This window comes from Arvicola amphibius, chromosome 4 (assembly GCF_903992535.2).
Source record: "Arvicola amphibius chromosome 4, mArvAmp1.2, whole genome shotgun sequence".
Lineage (NCBI taxonomy): Eukaryota > Metazoa > Chordata > Mammalia > Rodentia > Cricetidae > Arvicola > Arvicola amphibius.
This window is the reverse complement of record NC_052050.1, coordinates 60,368,692-60,391,814: the sequence shown is the minus strand read 5'-3', so window position 1 is coordinate 60,391,814 and position 23,123 is coordinate 60,368,692. Positions and strand designations below refer to the sequence as shown.

The 23,123-nt window shown below is 53.7% G+C and overlaps 1 protein-coding gene and 1 non-coding gene across 2 annotated transcripts in view; both read left to right on the top strand.

The window, feature by feature from the left end:
* The window catches only part of Myo15a (myosin XVA), a 54,827-nt gene that overhangs the window by 16,134 nt on the left and 15,570 nt on the right, over positions 1–23,123 (top strand). Inside the window, exons 14-55 of the mRNA XM_038326982.1 lie at positions 28–151; positions 838–933; positions 1,211–1,342; positions 1,963–2,088; positions 2,677–2,754; positions 3,434–3,582; positions 3,666–3,711; positions 3,874–3,998; positions 4,544–4,661; positions 4,890–5,065; positions 5,434–5,518; positions 6,049–6,102; positions 6,199–6,288; positions 6,370–6,492; positions 6,912–7,007; positions 7,848–8,083; positions 9,329–9,492; positions 9,693–9,765; positions 9,949–10,140; positions 10,441–10,601; positions 10,696–10,790; positions 11,227–11,347; positions 11,463–11,530; positions 11,623–11,700; positions 11,869–12,049; positions 12,142–12,268; positions 12,502–12,607; positions 12,737–12,809; positions 13,603–13,724; positions 13,916–13,975; positions 14,435–14,510; positions 14,832–14,947; positions 15,033–15,151; positions 16,116–16,257; positions 16,789–16,900; positions 16,991–17,065; positions 17,426–17,604; positions 17,826–17,941; positions 18,151–18,223; positions 18,475–18,547; positions 18,759–18,832; positions 19,015–19,097. Coding sequence (XP_038182910.1) covers positions 28–151; positions 838–933; positions 1,211–1,342; positions 1,963–2,088; positions 2,677–2,754; positions 3,434–3,582; positions 3,666–3,711; positions 3,874–3,998; positions 4,544–4,661; positions 4,890–5,065; positions 5,434–5,518; positions 6,049–6,102; positions 6,199–6,288; positions 6,370–6,492; positions 6,912–7,007; positions 7,848–8,083; positions 9,329–9,492; positions 9,693–9,765; positions 9,949–10,140; positions 10,441–10,601; positions 10,696–10,790; positions 11,227–11,347; positions 11,463–11,530; positions 11,623–11,700; positions 11,869–12,049; positions 12,142–12,268; positions 12,502–12,607; positions 12,737–12,809; positions 13,603–13,724; positions 13,916–13,975; positions 14,435–14,510; positions 14,832–14,947; positions 15,033–15,151; positions 16,116–16,257; positions 16,789–16,900; positions 16,991–17,065; positions 17,426–17,604; positions 17,826–17,941; positions 18,151–18,223; positions 18,475–18,547; positions 18,759–18,832; positions 19,015–19,097 — 4,713 coding nt within the window. The remainder of the gene's footprint in view (positions 1–27; positions 152–837; positions 934–1,210; positions 1,343–1,962; positions 2,089–2,676; positions 2,755–3,433; positions 3,583–3,665; positions 3,712–3,873; positions 3,999–4,543; positions 4,662–4,889; positions 5,066–5,433; positions 5,519–6,048; positions 6,103–6,198; positions 6,289–6,369; positions 6,493–6,911; positions 7,008–7,847; positions 8,084–9,328; positions 9,493–9,692; positions 9,766–9,948; positions 10,141–10,440; positions 10,602–10,695; positions 10,791–11,226; positions 11,348–11,462; positions 11,531–11,622; positions 11,701–11,868; positions 12,050–12,141; positions 12,269–12,501; positions 12,608–12,736; positions 12,810–13,602; positions 13,725–13,915; positions 13,976–14,434; positions 14,511–14,831; positions 14,948–15,032; positions 15,152–16,115; positions 16,258–16,788; positions 16,901–16,990; positions 17,066–17,425; positions 17,605–17,825; positions 17,942–18,150; positions 18,224–18,474; positions 18,548–18,758; positions 18,833–19,014; positions 19,098–23,123) is intronic.
* On the top strand, positions 22,700–22,803 carry LOC119813794. The gene has a single exon (XR_005285252.1). It is a non-coding gene; the product is annotated as a U6 spliceosomal RNA (small nuclear RNA).

Below are 23,123 nucleotides of genomic sequence, written 5' to 3'. Positions count from 1 at the left end.
TGAGCCCACTCACCTTCTCTGTTCCAGGGATGCCATTGCCAAGGTCTTATATGCACTGCTGTTTGGCTGGCTCATCACCAGGGTCAACGCTCTGGTGTCTCCAAAACATGATACGTTGTCCATTGCCATCCTGGACATCTATGGCTTTGAGGTAGCGCTAAGAGGGACCTTGCCCTTAGAGAGCTACTTGGCAAGGCTGGCTGGGGACAGTGTGTAGCAGGCTTATGTGACCACACCTCTGACATGTAGCTAGCACTGGGGAGCCCTTAAGCCCTTGCCTTAGCTAGTCAGGGGTCACAGATAACTTTCTGAAAGAAGGCAACATCCCTAGGTGAAGGAACACTATCTGTAGAGGTCAGGAGCATGGGGTACCTTGTCTGGGGAGCCAGTGTCGCTGTGGGGGAGACTGTCATACTTAGTGACGATGCTGGGGAAAAGCTGAGTAAAACTTCCATAGCAAAAGCCACACAGACACTTACAATGCATGGTTGTGTGCCCAGGCACTGTTTACAAAGCCACTCACTCCATCCAAAAGCCATGTAAGGCAGGTATTGCCAAAATCCCCATTTTACAAACAACCAGAAAATGGCAGAGCCAGGACTGGAACCCAGGCAGAAGGCCTAGTGCCCTGAGCTTTTGGCTCTTTGATGGGTCCCATCTGGCATGCAGAGGTTCCTACAGGGTCTGTGGTCAGGGTCCAACTTTTTGCAACTACAGCCATGGAAAGCAGGGAGTAGCCTGGGCTTGGACCTGGAGAAGGTACACAGGGTCCATGATGGGAACAGATGGGTTGCTGACCAAGGAGGAAGCAGACCTAGCCTCCTACCTGCCTGGCAGGACCTGAGCTTCAACAGCTTTGAACAACTATGCATCAACTATGCCAACGAGAACCTTCAGTACTTGTTCAACAAGATCGTCTTCCAGGAGGAACAGGTGTGAAGCCCCCACGCTCCCGCTTGTCCGGCCTTGCTGGTCAAGGGCCTTCCTGAAGACACAAAGAGTGTCGGGAAACATGGAGAGCCAGGCAGTATAAGCAGGAGCGGCATGCATGAGGCCTGTGCTTTGGAGGGGAAGGTCCTGGGTTGCCGAGCCTAGAGAGGAGTTCTCTCGGGACCTTTCTCAGGCTCTTCTGACCCAGGAAGAGGGAAAGGGAGGCCCTGAGGGTCCGTGTTGCCCTGGGCGGAGGTGGTGGAACCCACGCTATTCACAGGAGGAGTACATTCGAGAGAAGATGGACTGGCGAGAGATCGCCTTTGCTGACAACCAGCCCTGCATCAACCTCATCTCCCTGAAGCCCTACGGCATCCTGCGCATCCTGGACGATCAGTGCTGCTTCCCACAGGTGAACCTCAGGTGCTCCTGTGCATAGAATCCCGGACGGATGGACGGGGACTGAGGCCTGAGGCCTGGGGCAGGAAATGTGGTGTTAGGACATCACCTACAGCAGTGGTTCACAACCTTCCTGATGCCGTGACTCTTTAATCCAGTTCCTCAGGCTGTGCTGACCCTCAACCATACAATTATTTTCGCTGCTACATCGCAACTGTACTTTTGCTACTGTCACGGAGCATAATGTAAATAAGCTGCGTTTTCCAACGGCCTTAGGTGACCCCTGTGAAAGGGTCACTCGACCCCTCCCCCACACACAAAGGTCGAGACCCTCGGGTTGAGAACTGCTGATCTATAGTCACCTGAATTGATTAAGGTTGGAAGTTCCGCCTGAGGCGACCTGGGTTTGGGCCGCATACTCTGAGTTAAACTCAGGATTTGATGTCAGTGAGAGCAGGTAGACAACTGGAAATCCCCAGATTCAGCCACAGTTGTGGGCCTTGCTCCCCGGACTCAGTCAGCCTCCCAAGACTGCGAGCCATTCTTCTCCAGCGCCCTGGGGAGCAGAGCACTCCACCGGGCCAGGAACAGGTGTCCAGCCCTGACCCCTACCCCCGCCTCCCTCCCTCGCAGGCCACAGACCACACATTCCTGCAGAAGTGCCACTACCACCATGGCGCCAACCCACTCTACTCTAAGCCCAAGATGCCACTGCCAGAGTTCACCATCAAGCACTATGCAGGCAAGGTCACCTATCAGGTGAGAGTGGAGACAGCCAGCATGACCTCGGGTACTCCGTCCTGCAGGCTGGAGACAGAACCACAGTGTGGGCCTCGCCACGATTCTAGTTCTGGCACTGTAGCCCCTCAGCTGTGTGGCCTTGGAAAATTGCTTGAGTTCTCTGAGCCTGTTTCCTCACCTGAAAAATAAGGCTAAGAATGCCAGTTTTCTGAGGCAGAGGTGAGACTTAGGGTAGATTTGACCCTGAGTGCCTGTTACTGGTAATGGTGTCATGTGGCCATTATAATCCAAGTCACAATGGATTCTCACACTTCTGTCTCCATGTGGACCTTATTGTCTTCATCTGCAGAATGGGTAGAAGGAAGTATGGCCCAGTCTGGGTTTACCCCACCCCCCTGAAAGCGTGAGCAGGATGGAGCAGATGGGGAGACAGAGGGGAGGGTCCCATTCCCTCCTAGGAGAGACGCACACAGAAGTCCGGAAGTCCGGTAGAGGATGAAGGAGTGCAGAGGACTGGGAACCAAGCCTCTGATGCATCCTGGCTGCATACGGGAGGGGGTGAGTGAGACCAGCCACAGCCACAGACCCACCAGTTCCCTTTTTTAGGTGCACAAATTCCTGGACAAAAACCATGACCAAGTGCGCCAAGATGTGCTGGACTTGTTTGTGCGCAGCCGCACGAGGGTAAGCCAGCCTGGACTCTCGCCTGCCCCACCCCGGTGGCCCTGCCCACGTTCCTGGTGGCACCTGATCCAGCCTCCACTAGCTCTACCCCAGGCTCTCCCCAGTCCAGGAAAGGGAAGCCCCTTGACCTGGTCTTGCTCCTTAACTCATCCCTGCCTCAGTCACCTGCCATGGTCCCCACCTTAGTCCCTACGAGGACCCTTCCGACCTGGTTCAGGGATAACCAGTTCACCACTGAGACTAAGTTCTGGATTCTCCACTTATGTTTGAGGCCCAACATTCTGGGGAATGCATAGGGGCCAAATTTGGGTTCCTGGGAAGGCCAGCCCTACTGCTCATCAGCAGGTGGACCAATGACAGAAGCATTGGCTGCACCCCCTCCCCCTATGGGCTCCCCTTTTCCTCTTCTGTCAAGCCAGCCAAAGCTCCTGACCAGGGCCAGATTCACAGCCAGTGCTGTGCACTCCCCGAAAAGAAAGGGAAAAGCAGCCATGCTGTGAGCTGGGTCCTTCAGGAGGTGTTGAGCCCATATGCAAGTTAGGATGGCAGGAACAGCTGGAGTCAAGTTGTTTTTCAGACCCTTTCAGTTCAGGGACCTGACTCCTATTGTTCCATCCCGTCCTGCCCTCAACTGGCTGCATCTGTCTGTTTGCCCTGTCCAATACCTTGGGCCCTCCAGGTGGTGGCACACCTCTTCTCCAGCCATGCTGCACAGACTGGCCCTCCACGCCTGGGCAAGAGCAGCTCCATTACCCGACTCTACAAGGCTCACACTGTGGCCGCCAAGTTTCAGCAGTCACTCCTGGACCTAGTGGAAAAAATGGAGAAGTGGGTTGGGTGGCAGGGCAGAGTGGGGGAGCACCCACTCGCTCCCTCTGGGGTCTCACACCACCTCTCCCACCTCCGCCCAGGTGTAACCCCTTGTTCGTGCGTTGCCTGAAACCCAACCATAAGAAGGTGAGGCCCCTGGGGAAGTCAAGTCCTCTTCCCTGTGAAGTGTCACCCTGGGCAAGTGGCTTGGCCTCTCTGGACCCCTCCCTGCCCACTGCGGGACTATGCACCCCCACCTTTGTACCCGAGTGGATGAAATGCAGACGTGCTTTCTGGGCGTCCTTCTAGGAACCGGGTCTCTTTGAGCCAGACGTGATGATGGCGCAGTTACGCTATTCAGGGGTTCTGGAGACTGTGCGGATCCGCAAGGAAGGCTTTCCCGTGCGACTGCCCTTCCAGGTGTTCATCGACAGGTACTTCCATCGGGTAGTTCCTAGCCACTCAGACTCCTCTCCTCGTGCACTGTTGTTCAGACTGTACACTGTACAAAACATGTTAGATTCAACATGGGAAATATAATTGTTGAGGTGTGTGTGTGTGTGTGTGTGTGTGTGTGTGTGTAATTGCATGTATTCACTTACTGGGTGGTGGCTCAAATGAATCCATGTGCGTGTGGAGGTTACAGGACAGTTTTCAGGAGTCAGTACTCTCTTTCCATCATGTGGAAAGAGATGAACTTCCCAGAGACTAACTCAGGCTGTCAGGCTTGGGGACAGAAACCTTTGTTTTCATTGTTTCCTTACGTGTTGAACCCATCTCGGGTGATTTTAGTCGCCATCAGGACAATCTCCAGCAGGTGTCAGTAAAGCGTTTTGTTCTGCTGAAATAGGGTATTAGTTCTGACTACTTGAGCTGGTTTTGGGGACAGTGCTGTGAGCAAGTCCCTATTGGACCACAGCCCTCCCCAGACACGGAGATGGGGTAACATCGGGCCCTCAGGCTGAGTTTGTTCCCCCAGGTACCGCTGCCTGGTGACCCTCAAGCTCAATGTGCCAGCAGATGGGGACATGTGTGTGTCATTGCTGAGCCGGCTATGCACAGTCACTCCAGACATGTACCGTGTTGGGGTTAGCAAGGTGAGCTCTGGAGAGTCCCACATTCAGCGATATCCAAGTGGTACCTCAGACTCATCCAGATGCCGAAACGGGATGTTTATCCACCTCAGCTCTGTTCTGATGTCTGGTGCTCCGGTACCCTAGCTTTTGCTGCCCTAAACTCGCAGCCAAGCTGCGGGAGGCAGCCCTGTCTTCTCCCCTGTTGTGGGCTCCTCAATAGGGGTGTCTATTGCTACCTCCCACTCCCAGCTCTTCCTCAAGGAGCACCTGCACCAGCTACTGGAGAGCATGCGGGAGCGAGTCCAGCATCGCGCTGCCCTCACCCTGCAGCGCTACCTGCGAGGCTTCTTCATCCAGCGGCACTTCCGCTCCCTGCGGCGGAAGATCATCCTATTGCAGAGCAGGGCCCGTGGCTTCCTGGCCAGGTGAGGCCCATAGAAGTGGAAGTCTCTTGGGTCCTCCAGTCTCAGAGGCATGGAAGCTGAGAGAAGCTTCTGCTGGAAGAATGACCTGATTCTCCAGGTCGCTGCTCTCTGACTGTGGATCCAGCTGAGAGATTTCCCTGTTACCTGCACATCAGGGGCTCCGGGACTAACACATGGTGGGGTAGTACATGACCACTGTGAGGATCAATCTGGGCCCTGCCACTAGATTTGCTGTGTGGGTTTGGCTGTCTCTGTCCCACCCTGAACTCATTTTCTTTTGAGACAAAGGATCCCAGAGTGAAGTATGGGCAGTGGCAGAGGTATCTCTGACCCTTTGTCACCCTGTGGCTTCATCTTTGACTCCTCAGACAACGCTACCAGCAGATGAGGCAGAGTCTGGTGAAATTCCGTTCCCTGGTGCACACTTACGTGAACCGCCGCCGCTACCTCAAGGTACAGGTCTGCCTGCGTTGGGGGGCGGGCACTTAGCCCAAAAGGAACCCATCCCCAGTGCAAATCCCTGCCATGCCCTCCTCATGAGCCAGGTAGCTGTGGCATGTCCCTTGGGCATGGAGCAGGGTGGAAGGAAATGCTGTTTGGAGAGATGTAGCCAGCACTGGGCTCATAGTGAGCTGCAGGCATGATTGATTGGCACTGGGTGACTTGAATCTCCTTAGTGTGATCTGGTACTTAGCTCACTGACAGTCTTGTCCTCTGTCACATGAACCAACTGCCAGTGATAAATGTCATTCCATCCCCAAAGCTCAGTAGGCATGCAAGGCCTTCCATGAAACAAGGCTTCCTGGAGTCCTGCCAATGTATCCCCTCCCATCTCTGGCTATACCTTTGCCTCCCTTGCCTGAGGTCCCATTAGTGCCACCGGGAGCCTCCAGGCCACAGGCCCTTCCCTACTGCTCATGCCTGCCCAGGCTACCTGGCCATGGTCTCTGCCACCTGTGCCCTGACCATTTGCTCTCCTGCAGCTGAGGGCAGAGCGGAGGCGCCGGGCACAGGAGGCATGGCTGCGTGAGCAGGAGGTGGGTGCAGGGTCCGAGCCGCAGCAAGGGGACAGGGAGGGAGACCAGCAGGTGAAGTGTGGTGGTGGTCCCCTTACCCCTCGCCCATCCCTCCAGGAGCTAGGCAAGCGGGAAGTGGTGCCAGTGAGACACCTGGAGGTGCCAGCTGAGGTGGCCGGGCTCCTGCAAGCAGCAGCAGCAGCAGGTGTGTTAGCTCTAACAGCAGCAGGGAAGGGTTGGGGAGAGGGGTGCAATCACTACATGCTTCCACTGTCTGCAGGCCTCAAGCAGTCCAGTGTGCCCCGAGTAGCCATCGTCCGGACTCCTAGGCTCCAGGCTGAGCCCTGTGTCACGCTTCCCCTTGACATCAACAACTACCCCATGGCCAAGTTCATCCGATGCCACTTCAAGGTAAGTGCTGGGCAGCCTGACCCCTGCGCACTGAAACTTAGAGCTAACACAGCCTCCCTGAAGGCTTCTGAGGTATGGGCATGAGCCCATTGGGAGCCCCAGGGCCCTAACAGAAGTGAGACCCTTTTGGACTCCAACTCTATAGCTCACCAACCAGCCTAGGGTTGCTAGAACCTGACTAGGAAGTGGCACAGCACCTGCCTCCGTGTCCTGTCCTCCAAGAAGGGCCCAGCGGCATTGCTCTGCCTCCCCCAGTTGCTCTGTGTGGGTCATAGTCTGCCCTCAGCAGGCCTCAGCTTCTTCATCTAGGCAATGGAGTGGGGAGCCCACCCCATGGTCTCTTGCCCAACGTGAGGTGGGATAGACAAGGATACATCTCTGTCCCAGTGTTACCTCCCATGCCCTCCTTGTGTCCCCAGGAGCCCTCCTTTGGGATGCTGACAGTGCCCCTGAAGATGCCTCTCACACGGCTACCTGTGGAGCACCATGCAGAAGCCATAAGTGTCTTTAAGCTAGTATGGGATCTGCCCCAGTCCAACTTCAAGTGCATAGCCTACAACACAATGCCAGGTCACAAGCGCCCGTGCCCCCTTACCTGAGAGGAGGTTACAAGCTTCCCCTTACTCCCTGGAAATTCTCCTTGGCCTTCAAGCCCAGTTTATGAGTCCCACACCTCTTCTTGAAGCTGTATGTCAGTGTAAAGATCAGGCCTCTTTCTGAGAGGCTCTCCCATTCATTCACCTGGCAATGCTGCCTCAGAGTCTCTCTGGTCCTGCCTAAGGACTCCCCAGACAGAGAGGGCCGGTTCCTGTTCTGACCCAGGACATGTCCAGGACCAACATGTCCAGAGGGAGGTTCAGAGGCTGGGAACACAAATGAGGCCTCAGGTCCATCCAGGCAAGCCACAGGAGGAAGCCTGTGGTTTTAGAGATGAGAAGAGTTTGCCTATTAGGGGAAAGAGGAACTTTTGGGACAGGACAGGAGAGATGGCAAGACAAGGGGAGTGGCCAGTGAAGCTTAGATTGCAGGCCCCCAGGTCCCATTTCACCAGAGAGCTGGGGCCCTAAAAGGTGTTTCCTGGGAGCGATGTGGTCAGGTCTGAATGCTAGAGAACCCTCCAGATCAAGTGGAGCCAGCTGGAGGCCAAGAGTACTAAAGGATGCTGGCAATGAATGGGAGCCTCAGGAGGCTTGTGAGCAGGGGAGGACGTCAGTGTGTACTTTGGATTGTAACTTTCCTGCTATTTGTTTGACACTGAATAGTAGGGTGATATTAAAATACGAGGGACATTTTATGGGCAGGAGACTGTGACAAGAATGTGAGCAGACACCCACGAGAGTCTGTCTTTGTCCTAGATCCTGCGTTTCATGGGAGACCCCCACCTGCACGGCACCCAGGAGATGATCCTGGGGAACTACATAGTTCACCAGGGGCTGGTGGAGCCGGGTCTGCGGGATGAGATCCTAGCCCAGCTGGCCAACCAGGTGTGGCGGAATCACAACGCCTACAATGCCAAGCGTGGCTGGTTGCTGCTAGCTGCCTGCCTCAGTGGCTTCGCACCTTCCTCACACCTTGACAAGTTCCTCCTCAAGTGAGTGCAACCAGGGGCAATAGGTGACCGGAGGCAGGAGCTCGGAGGTCAGGCCAGTGGGTGCCTCTGTGTTGCCAAAAGACCAGCATGAATGGCAGCCAGAGCTGCAATCACATTACTGAGTCCAGACCCAGAAGAAAGACAGGCTTTGCTTTACTACAGAGGGGAGGAATTGGGTCGCAATGGATGAAGACTGACAAAATCCAGGGAGGGGCCAAACAGGGATGTGGGAAATTGGGAAAAGAGTTCTAAGTTCTTAAATCTCTTAGGTTGTGTGATGGACAGGGGTTAGGAGCACAGCTGGGTTCAGACAGTCTGGACTGAAATCCCAAACCAACTCTGTGATTTTGGACAAGTCACTTAACCTCTCCAGGCCTTGGGCTTGTCTGCTATAAAACGGGGGTGACGATAGCAACTACTCTATAGTATATGTTATGTATGCAGAACAGAGACGGGCATGTACCAGTGCCACGTTGGCATGACCACGTTGACAATGTATCCCTGATGCTGGTGAGGTGCTGGGCCTGTGGGGGGTAGTGCACAATCCTACCACATGACCAGGGGCCAGTACCCCTCTTTTTTCTGCCGTAAGTAGGGGGTGGGAACAGGATCCACCCAGCAGGAGAGCAATGAGCATCAGATTGTGTGCACCTTCACCTGGCTGGCATGCAGAAGGCAGCCATTCCTCAGTACTGTGGCTGTGGCGGCTCTAGCAGCAGAGTAGGGTCACTGGCTGTCTGCATGGGGCCTTTCTGAAAGCACAACCCTGGTTCCTCTCAGGGCGGAATGGGTAGGGACATGAGGAGGTCCTGCTGGTGGGAACAGCTCACTGACTCCTGGTGGGAACAGCTCACTGACTCTGAGTTGAGCTGGACACTCACCGCCATTTCTCACGCAGATGAGAACTAGGAGGCCAGGCTAAGAGCAGGTGGTCACCCAGACTACTGAGTGAAGGGGTAGGGTAAAGCCCTCCAGAGTCCGGATTCTGGTCTGTGCTTACTCATGTACCCCACCTGAACAATGACCTGCTACCCCATCCTCGGACTTCTGTGCTAGACTGTATACTCTGGGCTAACCTGGGATTTGTTTCTTAGGCCAGCCTTAGCACTCTAGGCTATGGGAGCCTGTTAATGGGCTCGCCAACCTATCCTATTTGTGAGTTAGCCTGAGGCCTTTCCACTTCACCTTAGAGCTAAGGGTTAGCTTGAGCCTACAGCAGGCTCCAACTCCCTATTCCTCCTCCAGGTTTGTGTCTGATTATGGGCAGAATGGCTTCCAGGCTGTGTGCCAGCATCGCCTCCTGCAGGCCATGGGCTCAGGGACTGCTCGCACCTTTCCCCCTACACAGCTTGAGTGGACTGCCATTCAGGAGAAGGCCAGTATGGCGCTAGATGTGAGCTGCTTCAATGGTATGTAGGCTCATCCCTCAGGCTGCTTCTCTGCTCTTCCGGAGTGAGCAGCGGTCACTAAAGGTTCTGAAGCCAGGGAGGGGCTCATGCCAATGTGGCAGTGCAGGGAAGTGGGGGTTGAGATATGGGATAGGGACATGGGAGCCAATGAGGCTGGCCTGGACATACCCCAAACTGAGTACAGCAACTGGCTGTGCCAGGTGACCAGTTCTCCTGTCCGGTACATGCCTGGAGCACGGGGGAAGCAGTTGCTGGAGACATTCTAAAGCACAGGTTGGTTCCTAGAATGCCCCATCTGGTACCCCATGATTTGGGAGAAAGGGAGGGGGCAGAAGGCACCATCCCTGGGGGATCCAGAAGGCTACTCTGGCCATGCCTGGGGTCTGATTTATACCCTGGGGTCTCCAGGCAATGGCTGACAGTTTCACTATTTCCATTCCTCTGCACACTGACCAGGGGGCTGGCTGATGGTTGGAGGGGCTGGACAGTGGCCATGAAGAATGGAGTCCAGTGGGCAGAGCTGGCTGGACATGACTATGTGCTGGATCTGGTGTCAGACCTGGAACTGCTCAGGGACTTTCCTCGACAGAAATCCTACTTCATTGTGGGTGCAGAAGGGCCATTGGCTGGCAGAGGGGATGCCAAAGGGTACGTAGTTACTTGCCCAGACCGCCTCCCCTGGGCAGCTACCCACCAGCTGTAGGGAAAGGTTGCGCTCTGGGGGTGGAGTTGTTATCATGTTTGATCATTTGAACTAAGCAAACATCAAGCTTCTGGGTTCAAGCCATCCTCCTACCTTAGCTTCGGGAGTCTGGAGTTGCAGGTGTTTACTGTCATGCCTAGTAATTCTGCTCCTCAATTGGGGAAGCCCCCTGACCCAGGACACACAGGTGTTTCACGGAATCTCTTTGGGGGTCAGCTGTCCTGTGCCTCCCCTTTCATCCACAGGGTGTTTGGGAACTGCTGGGATTCAGATGAGGACACACCCACAAGGCCCCAGCCCCAGGACCACATGCCCAAAATGCCTGACTTGGATGGGTACTGCAGCCACAATGAGGATGGTCCAAATGGGGAAACTGAGGCCCAGAGATGGACAGCAACCCGCCAAGGTCAACCAGCAATGGCCATTGCATTAAAGGGGGAAAAACCCAGAGGGTGTGGAGACCCAGAGAAGTAAACTTGGCCCCTTTGTACCCTCACCAGCTGTGGACAGCACCAGAGAGACCACTGTGCCCCCCAGGGAGCTGGATGGCTACTTGGACAGCCTCTTCAATCCTGTGCTGGCCTGTGGGGATGCGGTAGGGATGCAGAGGGATGCAGGTGGCAGGCTCAGTATGTGTACCAGACATAGCCCACGTCTTAGGGTGATATCTGAACCTTACACGAGGGCCCTGGGGCAGGGGGTCCAGTCTGGGTCTGCGCTGGGAGCAGGGAAATCTTGAGGTTACCTGGCAGCTGGAGATGCCCCTGGCTGCCCTGGCAGGACCCACAGCTAAATATCAGAACTCCAGCTGTCACATCTGACAGAAAGCACCCTCACAGAATGGATCGCTGGATCACCTGTTTCCAAATCTCACAAGACTTCCTTGCCCTAGTACAGAAACCCTAGTATAGACACTGGCTCCCACAATTCATTCCTGTGGAGGGGGTAGGTTGGGAGCTCGGGCTGGTGTCAGGTGCTTGTTGCCATGGATCCTGGGGATCACAGCAGTGAGGCAGCCACTGCTGTCCCAGGACCTGGAGAAGCCGACAGCCATCGCCTACCGCATGAAAGGTGGGGGCCAGCCGGGTGGAAGTGGCAGTGGTGCTTCTGAAGATACCCCCCGGAGACCTCCAGACCCCAAAGTCAAGCCCAGTCAGTACTTCCTAAATATACTTCTAGATTAGGGGCCGGTGGTGCATAGAGGAGCTCCTGCTTCCCCAACACCTGTGCCCACCTGTGCCCTCTGCCCCTTTCACTGTGCCCTCAGTCCCAGGCCTGGATGCCTCTACACTGGCTCTGCAGCAAGCCTTCATCCACAGGCAGGCTGTGTTACTGGTGAGTGGGGATAGGGCATGGCGTGTGGTGTGTGTGTGCGTGTGCTCGCATGCGTGCTTGCATACACAGGTCACCTGGCCACTTCTTTCCAGGCCCGGGAGATGACCCTACAGGCTTTGGCGCTCCAGCAGCAGCCCCTGAGTGCAGCCTCAAGACCCCAGCCCCCAGAGGTGAGTCGAGCTGCCCAGGGTAAACAGGAATAGTGTGTTACCCAGGCTTTCTGTTCATGGCTGAGACCAGGAGCCCTGTAGTCAGTCCACTCTGGGCGGAGATGGGGCGCCTGGGAGTAAGCTCCTAGGTATGTCCTGGACGGCTTATTCATGATCCGCTCTCCACAGAGACCACTAGCTCCAGAGGCACGGCCGAAGACTGTAGGCACCGGCCCCCCAGCCAAGCCTGTGCTCGTGCGCCCCACTCCACAGTCGCTGGTCCCATGCTCTGTGGCAAAGGCCCCGAAGATCCCTAGCAAGCCTGTGGCTGCCCCCATCCTAGCTCAGGATTGGACTGCTCCAGAATCCAGTGAGTATCCATCCAAGTCCTGAGGCTGCCCAGATAGGCCAGGGCCACCGGGCCCCACGGCCTCACCTGGCCACCTGCCTTCACGGTTTCAGCCTCCCCGGAACTGGTTCGGTACTCCACGCTCAACTCAGAGCACTTCCCACAACCCACACAGCAGATCAAAAGCATCATCAAGCAGTGTAAGCAGCCGCCCTGGGCAGCGCGCCCTGAGGCCCGCAGGTGGGTCCAGACACCAGCCCTCAGCTTACCTTCCCTATACCAGGCTCGTCACCATTGAAGATGGGCTCAGGGCAAAGGGAGGCTCAGGCTGCCATGGTCTCCACTGTGCTGGTCAGCCTTGGCTCCTCTTTGGTGCTTGTTTGTAATGATGTTGGGGAGGGAGGGGTCCCTTCTCTTGGGGATTATGGGAAAGGGGATACCTAGTGTCTAACCTGCCATCGGTCACCTGCCAGAATGGATGGTGGGAAGGTGTTCAGGAGGCCACCTGACCCTCATGAGGAAGCCCTACTGATCCTGAAGGGACAGAAGGCTCACCTGGCAGTAGCGCCTAGCACTCAGGTGAGGAGGGGGTTGGGTACCCCAGAGGGATTGAAGCCTTAGAAGTCAGTTGCCCTCACAGCGTGGCCCTATGCCTCCCCTCCACGGTTTGCTTTCTGCCCCCTGAGTGCTCTGTTTGTGGTGGGACAGGTATCCAGAGAGGCTGTGGCCCTGGTGAAGCCGGTGACCACTGCCCCAAGGCCATGCATGGGGCCCACTCCAGGTGAGGACCTCAAAGGTGAGATGTGCAAGTGTCCAAGTGAGTGAGGGAGCCTGTGAGCACAGGGGTGTTTGGGGGAGCTGTGTCTGCCCCTAAGTCAACATGTACATACTGTGTGGACATTGGTGCCATTATAACATCACCCCTTAAATTGCTGGTTTCCAGCCAGCCCCACCTTGGCTTCACTGAATCCTACCGAAGTTCATTAAACAGTGCTATTTGTTCCTACTTGTTAAAGGCGGGGAAACAGAAGCACAGAGATGTTAAGCTGCTTCCCAAGGCCACACAGCTTGAAAATATTCAACCAAAGCTATAAATCCAGCCCTCTTGCCCCAAAAGGGAAGCCCTAATCAGGCAGTGACCATAAAATATGAGTCAGTTCACAACGCATCTCTGACAAAAGCTCCTAACATGAACACCAAATTCTTCACTGTGATCTTGACCGGCCTGTGAGATCGATCTGTCAGCCCAGTCCCACAGTCTTCCCTTTCCCCTCCTTCCTCTTGACACATTTGGTTCCTATAACTAAGACACCAAGCCTGCTCCCACCTCAAGACCTTTGCACTGGCTGTCTCCTCCAAGAGGAATGTTCTCCCTCACAGCCTTTGGGTGTCTGGCTCCTTCTTGCCCATCAATCAGGTGTCAGCTCAAATGTCACTTCAAAGAGGTTTGCCCAGTCCTCCTGAATCACCCTGCTGTACTTTCATGACACTTCCCTATCACCATAAGCAAGTCCTTCCTGGTCCTGCTGGGTCCCAAGAAGCCCCCTTATACTCTCTGCCCCTGCCCTCCACAGTGCAGCCTTCACGGTCACTGGAGCCTCCAGAGGATCCTGTGCAGACACAGCTGCACCGCCTAGTCAACCCCAACTTCTATGGCTACCAGGACACCCCCTGGCGGATCTTCCTGCGCAAAGAGGTCCCAGGAGCAGGCCAGAGGATGGGCTAAATATGGGCAGGGTTATCCAGGAAGCTAGGTCAAGGGAACCATGAAAAGATGGGAGTGAGGTTAGAGCTAGAGTAGGGATCAGCTAGCAGCTGCATTTGGGACTGGGGTCCAGCCCAGAAAAGAGGGTAACCCGTGGGTAACTAAGGCCCTACCCACAACAGGTGTTTTACCCTAAGGACAGCTACAGCCACCCTGTGCAACTGGACCTCCTGTTCCGGCAGGTGAGGTCTTCTCCTTTCCTCCCACCTGCAGGGCCTTTTCTTCTGGGGTCCGTGGGTTTGAGAACTGCTCTACTGATTTCCCCCACTCCATACACAAGGTTAGCAGGGCTACACATGCATCTGATGAATCACAGTTCTGGGCATATGTGCATGCCTGTAAGCCCAGCACCCAGAAGGTGGAGGAAGGAGGATCAGGAGTTTTGATACAAGGCCCTGTACAAAAACAAAACAAAACAAAACAAAACAAGTCACTCTAAGTTCACAGGGCCTAGAGGCCAAATTTCAGTCTCTATGGATACATATGGAAACCAAGGCCTAGGAAAAGCAAAAAGGATTAAGAAGGTGACCATGTGAAGGATCAGATAACAAAAGTGACCCAGTGCTGCAGAACAGGAACCCCCTCTGGCGAACCTAGGCCATAGACTTCAGCTTCCAGCAGGGGCACGCTTGTTTCGGCAGATCCTTCATGATACCTTCTCTGAGGCCTGCCTGCGCATCTCTGAGGATGAACGGCTGCAGATGAAGGCCCTGTTTGGTACCTTGGGGAAGGGGAGGTTGCTGATGGGCAGTCAACCAGATCTGGGGACAGCCCTTGCCTAGAAGCCGTCTAAGAACACGCTCCGCCCTCTTGCCTCCCACACATGTCCATTCTTATTCAGCCTCACCAGGCTGCATGTTTGGAGTCAGCTACATGTAACACGCAATATGGCCCTTTCATCTATCCATGGCTTCTAGTCCCCCACACAGACATTGGTCGGACAGCTTATTGCTGGTACCAGCCTCTCACACCCAACTCCCTGAGATGTGAGCTGGCTAGGAGGGGAAGAGGGTCTTGACCAGAACCGGCCTCCCTTAGCCCAGAACCAGCTGGACACACAGCGACCTCTGGTAACGGAAAGCGTGAAGCGGGCTGCGATCAGCATGGCCCGAGACAGCTGGGAGGTCTACTTCTCCCGCCTCTTCCCAGCAATGGTAAGAGTCCCTTCTCACCCCTTCCTGCCTGCCCAGAGCAGCCAGGGATAATGATGGAAGGCCTCACCAGGCTCATCCTTTCTAGGGCAGTGTGGGCACTGGCGTGCAGATCCTAGCTGTATCCCACACGGGCATCAAGCTCCTGAGGATGAACAAAGGCAGCAGAGAGGCCAGCAGACAGCTTCGGGTCCTGTGTGCCTACAGGTGATTGGCAAGCAGGTGGGAGTGGGCTGTCTGGACAGAGCTGTTATTAAGCATCTGTGATGTGGGGCTATGGAGATGGCTCAGTGGTTAAGAGCACTGGCTGCTCTTCCAAAGGTCCTGAGTTCAATTCCCAGCAACCACATGGTGGCTCACAGTCATCTGTAATGGGGTCTGGTGCCCTCTTCTGGCCTGCAGACATACACACAGACAGAATAATGTATATATAATACATAAATAAATATTTGAAAAGAAAAAAAATTAAAAAAAAGAGCACTGGCTGCTCTTCCAGAGGACCCACGTTCAATCTTCAGCACCCACATGGCAGCTCACTACTGTCTGTAACTCCAGTTTCAGGGGATCTGACACCCTCACACAGACATACATCCAGGCAAAACACCAATGCCCATGAAATTAAACAACCAGCCACCTATGATGTACTGACCCTGCTGAGCCTTTTACTTAAGTCTGTGTTAAAGATTTGAAAAGTGAGGCACAGAGAGAGAAGCTGATCGTCTCTGGTCACACGCGTAGGAAGTGGTTGAGCTGGGAACCCACTACCCTGCTCTAGCCAGCCCTGTCTCCAAAGCTCACTCTACAGAGGGGGTAACTGCTAAAATCAGCCTAGTCCCCAGACATCTGGGAGAGAACATGGCTCTGGCCCCGAGACCCGGCTGAGTGGCCAGACTCTCCACTGGAATCCCTTTGTTGGTTTCAACATGAGGTCAAGAGAGAGCTCTGATCACTGGCTGGGTGGAAAAAAACTGGGCCAGTTGATGAGACAAAGATACTGTATGGGCCAAGTCCAGCTTTGTGGATGAACTGAGAGGCTGGACTATGGCACAACAGGCATTAAAATACACAAAACATACAGATGGGTCAGAGAGGGGAAACAGGAACAAAAAAGCCTGTAGGGGGGCATCTCTTTGGCTACAAGGTTCACCCTCACACCACCTTCTCTCCCCAGCTTTGCAGACATCCTATTTGTGACCATGCCATCACAGAACATGCTAGAGTTCAACCTGACCAATGAGAAGATCATCCTCTTCTCGGCCCGAGCTCGTCAGGTCAAGACCCTAGTAGACAACTTCATTCTGGAGTTGAAGAAGGTTAGGATGTGGCCCGCCGCTCCGCTCCAGCCCTTCCGCCCAGAGAGTGCGAATGCACTATATACATGTGCACACCGCAGGACACATCCACAGACCTCTCTGCCAATGAGCTGTGTCTTCCCCTCACCATGCCTCTTCTCTCTTGCCTCCCCAGCATCTTCCTCACACCTGCCCTAAGCAGTGTGGGATGCACCTCCTGTCTCTGCAAAACTGCATTCCTTGTCCTCCGAACCTCCTCCTCTGTTTACCCCTGCACTTTGGCAGGATCTATCCCAGGCCCAGCACCCATTCTAGGGGGATCCAGAGGACGGTTTTGGGAGAGATCAGTGGCTAAGGCACAAGAGTGTGCTCTGCGATTCCAGGCTCCCATTCTGTCCAATGGCTTACCCTCTACCCATCTAGGGAACACTTCCTCCTGCCACATAAGGAATGTTCCTTCTCTGATGGCTTGGGAGAATGGAAGAAACAGCAGAGGGAAGCCCCGGAATGGAGGCAGTACAAAGCACTCTCTCTATTCCTGGTGTTTTCTAGGATTCGGACTACGTGGTGGCAGTGAGGAACTTCCTGTCTGAAGACCCGGAGCTGTTATCCTTCCACAAGGGTGACATTATCCACCTGCAGCGACTGGAACCACCTAGAGTGGGTCAGCTCCATGGCTGGGTGGAAGTGCCCAAGAGAGGGGCAGCTGAGCAAATGCGTCCCTGGTACATGCTGATGCAAGCTCCTTCTGCAGGCTACAGTGCCGGGTGTGTGGTCCGCAAGAAATTGGTGTACCTGGAAGAGCTGCGGCGGAGGGGCCCTGACTTTGGTAGGAGTTTATGAATGCCCCAAACCTGGAGCACCAGACAGGTGCTAGTCCAGGTTCCAAACACACTGCAGACTCATGATAAGAGTCTATTGGTGACCCCTTGGTCTCCTAAGGTGACCTGACATTGCCGGCCAGCAGCTCTTCAAACTAACCTTTGCCTGCACATATGGCTGAGGTGTGTCTCCATGCCTGTGGCCTACACTCTCTATCTCCTGTGGCTCCTGGCATTCATCCACAGTACCACAAAAAACCAAAGACAAAAATAGTACTAGGAATGGCTCAAGGGGGCGCACAAGCCTCCTCAAAGGACTTAATTGGTCCCAAGACAAGACCTTCCTGTTTTTCTCTACTTGTCCCTAGGCTGGCGGTTCGGGGCCGTCCACGGGCGCGTGGGTCGCTTTCCTTCCGAGCTCGTGCAGCCCGCCGCCGCGCCAGACTTCCTGCAGCTCCCGGCTGAGCCGGGCCGGGGCCGGGCTGCAGCGGTGGCAGCTGCAGTGGCCTCGGCAGCAGCGGCACGGGAGGTGGGGCGCCTGAGAGAGGTGAGGGGCAGGGCAGAAACTTCAAGGGCGGGCCATCTGTAGGATGCAGCCAATCCCATGCAAGGGACTGGCCTGGAGGGCGGTGTCTGGCTTAGAAGCGGAGTCAACACAAGTGGTGAATGGGGCAGGCTTGAAGGGTCCAGACGTGTGACTGGGAGCTAAGCATTCACAGGAGGATCGGGCTGGGTATTTGGCCTTTGGCAACTGCTCCTGTCCCGCAGGGTCCTCCAGTCAGGACGCGTTCCGCTGACAGTGGAGAGGACGCCGTGGTGCTCCCATCGAGCACATTGCTAGAATTTGCCCAGAAGTATTTTCGAGACCCGCGGAGGCGTCCCCGGTGGGTAGTGATCCATATTCCTCCTCCCCATCTCCGTGTTTTCTTGAATTCAGTCTGTAGGGTTCCCAGCCTCACTTCTGGTGGGTGGATCCGGAGACCCCTTAGTCTCAGCGTCTGGGTTCCCTCCTGCCGGTAGAACAACTGAAAGGGGCAAAGATGTGGCCAAAGGCTGGGAGGCAGGACTGGGTAGTGGTGCCCATCTGTTGCAGGGACGGCCTCAAGCTGAAGCCTAAGGAGGACCAGGAATCCAAAACTCTGGAGGACATGCTTTGCTTCACTAAGGTGCATGACTGTGCCTCAGTTTCCTGTGGTGATGCAGAAATCCCCGTTCTGTCCCCTAGAGCAAATGCTTGTGCCCATTGAAAGCCTCTGGCTCTCAGCATACAGAGCCAGGGCCCCTGCAGCACAGTGTCTGTCCCTATTTTGTGATGGGGGCCCTCCTGTAATAATATAGCCTGAAGGCACGGTGCAGTCCTCTTCTGTTCTGCCGAGTCCCAGCTCCATCGTGACACAACCCCTTGGTCTCCTCACAGGCCCCAATCCAGGAATCCCTCATTGAACTCAGTGACAACAATCTCAACAAGATGGCGGTTGACATGTTCCTAGGTGTGTGGGATGCAGCACTGTATAACCTGTGTTCATTACTGCTCTTCTCTAGTTCTGGGTTTTCTTTTCCCCAAATCTGAGACACTTGGAAGAAAACGGAAGCCTCTAGCTGTCTCAGCCGCAGCCTCTCAGAGAGGAAATGGACATTTGGGCCTCTTGGGATGGGCAGCGGGGGCCTGGTGGTCCTGAGCAGGATGGGTCTTCCCTACAGCTGTGATGAGGTTCATGGGAGACGCCCCACTGAAGGGCCAGAATGAACTGGATGTGCTCTGCACGCTCCTGAAGGTCAGTCCTGAAGCATGAGCCTCCTGCTGCCTTCTTGCTCTGTGCCTAGGTTTCCTTATCTGCCAGTTATAGTGCAGTGGGAAACCTCTCATGCAGTGTAGAGAGGAATGAATTCACCCTGCTGGTGCACGGAGGGCTGAGAACTTCCTGACCTGGCAATGATCTGGCCTGCCTTTTTACAGTTTTGCGGAGATCATGAGGTCATGCGAGACGAATGCTACTGCCAGATTGTGAAGCAGATCACAGACAACACCAGCTCCAAGCAGTAAGTCACCTCCGGACCCACTGTGCCCACACTCCCCCATCCCAGAACTTCTCCCTCCCCAGCCTCGCCTCACTCATCTTCGTCCCCGCTTTATGTTTTGGGAATTGCTTGGCCTGGAGCATGCCGTTCTGCCCTTTCTTCCTCTATGAAAGAGGCAACGATAATGTTTAAGTTTAGATTCTTGGCTGCATGTTACAGAAATCCAGCTCAGGGTAGTTTGAGCAAAAGTGAGACCCTGCTGGTTCAAGTAGCTGAAATTTAGTCAGGATGTGCTTTCAGGCACAGTTGGGTCCAGATACCATTAGAAAGCAAGGGATGGGGATGTGGCCAAGAGGTTAAGAATGCTTGTTGGGCAGTGGTGGCGCACACCTTTAATCCCAGCACTCGGGAGGCCTCTTCCCGCCGCCCAGCTCCTGGCTGCCGGCTAGCTTTACCCAAAATAATTACATGGAAACTGTATTCTTTTAAAACACTGCCTGGCCCATTAGTTTCAGCCTCTTATTGGCTAATTCTCACATCTTGCTTTAACCCATATTTAGTAATCTGTGTAGCACCATGAGGTGTTGGCTTACCGAGAAAGATCTTAACCTGTGTCTGTCTCGGATCAGAGAATCATGGCGACTGCCTCATTGCCTTCTTCCCAGCATCCTGTTCTGTTTACTCCGCCTACCTAATTTTCTGTCCTATGAAAGGGCCAAGGCAGTTTCTTTATTAACCAATGAAAGTAACACATAGACAGATGACCCTCCTCCATCACAGCCTGGTCTATAATAGCTACTTCCAGAACAGCTAGAACTGTTACACAGAGAAACCCTGTCTTGAAAACCAAACAAAAAAGAATACTTGCTGCCTTCCCATAGGAATTAAGTTTAGTTCCCAGCACTCATGCTGGCATGCCTGTGACTCCAGTTCCAGGAGATCCAGCTCTATCTTCTGGCCTCTGCTAGCACCTGCTTTCATGTGCACACACCCACACACAAAGAATAATAATAACAAATATTTGGGAACGCGGCAAGCTTCCCTATCCTCTAGTCCTACTTTTCCTCTAGACCGATAGCATTCCCATATAGTCTTTCTCACAGTTAGCAAAGTGACAGCTTTGGGGAACATGTTTTTAGCTCAGAAATCACTAGAAAAGCCATACTGGATTCAATTTGCTACAGGAATTCTCAAATCTAAGAAGAGGCACTTGTGGGGGTTCTCTTGCCAATGTGGCCACTCTGACTAAGATTTCTCTTTTCTGATTTCTCCATTACTTGTTCAGATGGCCTGCTGAGAGTGGGCGGCTGAGCATAATGACTCCAGTAGCAATTTTTCCAAGTCAGCCACTCAAGCAAGTGGACCCTGGATAGGAGAGGAAAGATCAGATAGTCCCACACAACTCCTGGAATCTCCATATTCCAGGACTTTTCTGATCTTCCAGTTTGGTTGCTTTTTAGCTCTATTTGGTAAGGCAGAGCAATAAGTGAACTTCATTTTGGATTTTAAAGAAACTTCACCCTTGAAGTCCAACTTGGGAAGACAAGCACATATCGTGGTAGGGTGGTAGCTGTGACAGTGCATGCGTCAACAGTATATGTGCAGTGGTTAGAGGAAACCCCATGAAAGTTGGGTTTCCCTTCCACCACGGGGGTCCCCAGAATTGATCTCAGGTTGCCCCGCTTGGTGGAATTGCCTTTACCCTAGGAGGCATTTCTCCAGTCCCTGAAGTATACAACTTATGACAAAAAGAACCTGTGAAAAACCTGGGTGTGGTGGCCTGTGGGTTGTCCCAGTGCTCAGGAGTATGAGTGGAAGGAGCAGGAGTTCATGGTCGTCCTTGGCTACAGACTGAGTTCAAAGCCAGCCTGGGTTACCTGAGACTGTCTCAAAACAAAGCAGGAGTGGGGGGCAGATGATGACTCAGATGGCAAAGATGCTTGCCCCAAACCTGGCAGCCTGGCTTTAATCCCTGGAACCCACATGGTAGAAGGGAGAACTGACTCCTGCAAGTTGTCCTCTGCCCTTCATATATGTACAAGGGCGTGCATACACTTGCATGAGTGAATATAAAATCAAAAAACGTACACAGCCCTCTTGAGGCGCTGATAATCACAGAACGGGCAATGGACTCCAGCTGCACCTGGCCTAAGAGCTACTCTTTTTATATCTTTTTTTTTCAAGACAAGGGTTTTCCTGTGTAGCCCTGGCTATCCTGGAACTCGCTCTGTAGACCAGGCTGGCCTCAAACTTACAGAGATCCACCTGCTTCTGCCTCCTGAGTGCTGGAAGTAAGGGTGTGCGCCACCACTGCCCGGCCTTTTTATACTTCTTAGCTGCTTAAAATTCTCCATAAAGGGTCTGATTGGCACTAACTCCTTGACATTTGTCATTTGCCATGCCCCTGGATGAGGGATCTGATCAGAACCACTGAGACAGAGCTGTCATTCCCACAATAAGGGATAGTTGAGGTCAAACCGCAAGGAGGTTAATGAGATGAGAATGTTGTTCAGATGGGGGTGGCTGGGGGGGTTGAAAAAAAGCCACACTGGGCACAGTGGCCCCTGCCTGTAATTCCAGCACATCAGAAGCTGAAGTAGAAGGATCTTATATTTGAGGTCACCCTGGGCTTCATAACAAGACTCTCTCTCTCTCTCACTCGCTCGCTCACTCGTGTGTGTGTGTGTGTGTGTGTGTGTGTGTGTGCTCACCTGTGCATTCATACATGGAGGTCAGAGGTCGACTCTAGTTTTTCCTCTATTGTTCTTCATCTCTTCCTTCCTTCCTCCCTCTCTCATCTTTCTCTTTCTTTCTTTCTTACTTTCTTTCTTTCTTTCTCTCTTTCTTTTTTCTTCCTTCCTTCCTTCCTTCCTTTCTTCCATCCTTTCTTGAGACAGTTCCTCACACTGAACCAAGTTCTCACTGTTTTAGCCAGTAAGCTCCAGGAACATCTACCTGCATCCATCCCCCAGATAGTGGCCAGGGTTAGGCTTCCTGGATGGAGCAGGGATTACCCTAGGGGTGAGTGCAGGGAAGGGATTTCATTTCCTGATGCTCAGGACTAAAGGTCCAGAAGTGGAGTTTGTGGCAGAGGTGGGCAAGAGTCGGATTCCTAGGGTAGGGCTCCACACTGGGGTTGCTGGTCCATGCTGCCATGCCCAGCTTTACCTCGGTGCTGGGGATCTAGACTCAGGTTCTGATGCTTGCAGAACAAGCTCTTTACCAGCTATCATCTTCCCAGCCTGAGGAATGGTCCTGACGGGGCAAGCAAGATGGCTCAGCGAGCCAAGGACTCGTGAAGTGCTTGCTTGGTTTGCAAGCCTGACAACCTGAGTTCATTCCCTAGAGCCCATGCAGAAGTGGAAGGAGAGAACTGACTCCACACACTGTCCCATGGCCTCCATATACTTTCCGTGGTATATCCGTACCCACACATGCATATCATGCACACACAATCTCTAAAAAGAGGAAAGGATTGATTCTTATACACGGCTGCCCAACACTGACTGAATGTCTTCTAACCCTGGTTCCTACTTGTATTCTGGTTATGATAGTTGCTTCAGTCATGGACATGAGATGTAAAAACAAAGAATGGAATGCTTGTTTTTGCAACGTGTGTGTGTGTGTGTGTGTGTGTGTGTGTACTAAAATTGGAATGATGCAGAGAAAATTAGCATAGCCTCTGCATAAGAATGACACTCAAATTTATGAAGCATTCCATACTTGGAAAGAAAGAAAGAAGACCAGACTGGGGGATTATAACTGCTGTGAATGGAATTCCTCCCCTTTATCTATCAGACTGCTGAAACAATGGACAAGACTCTGGAATTTCTCTAGGAATCTCAGGCTGGAGAAAGAGCAGGCTAAGCTTGCTGTCAGCCAGAGGGAAAAGGTGCCTCTCAGAAGGAGATGCCAGGGTCGTAACAACTTGTCAGGCTGCCTTGCAAGACAGACAGGGCCTGAGACAATCATGAAGGATGGACAGCTGATCAGGATTGCATCTCTGGCCTTCTATTTAAACCCAAACCTCATGCCAGGACTCCTCTA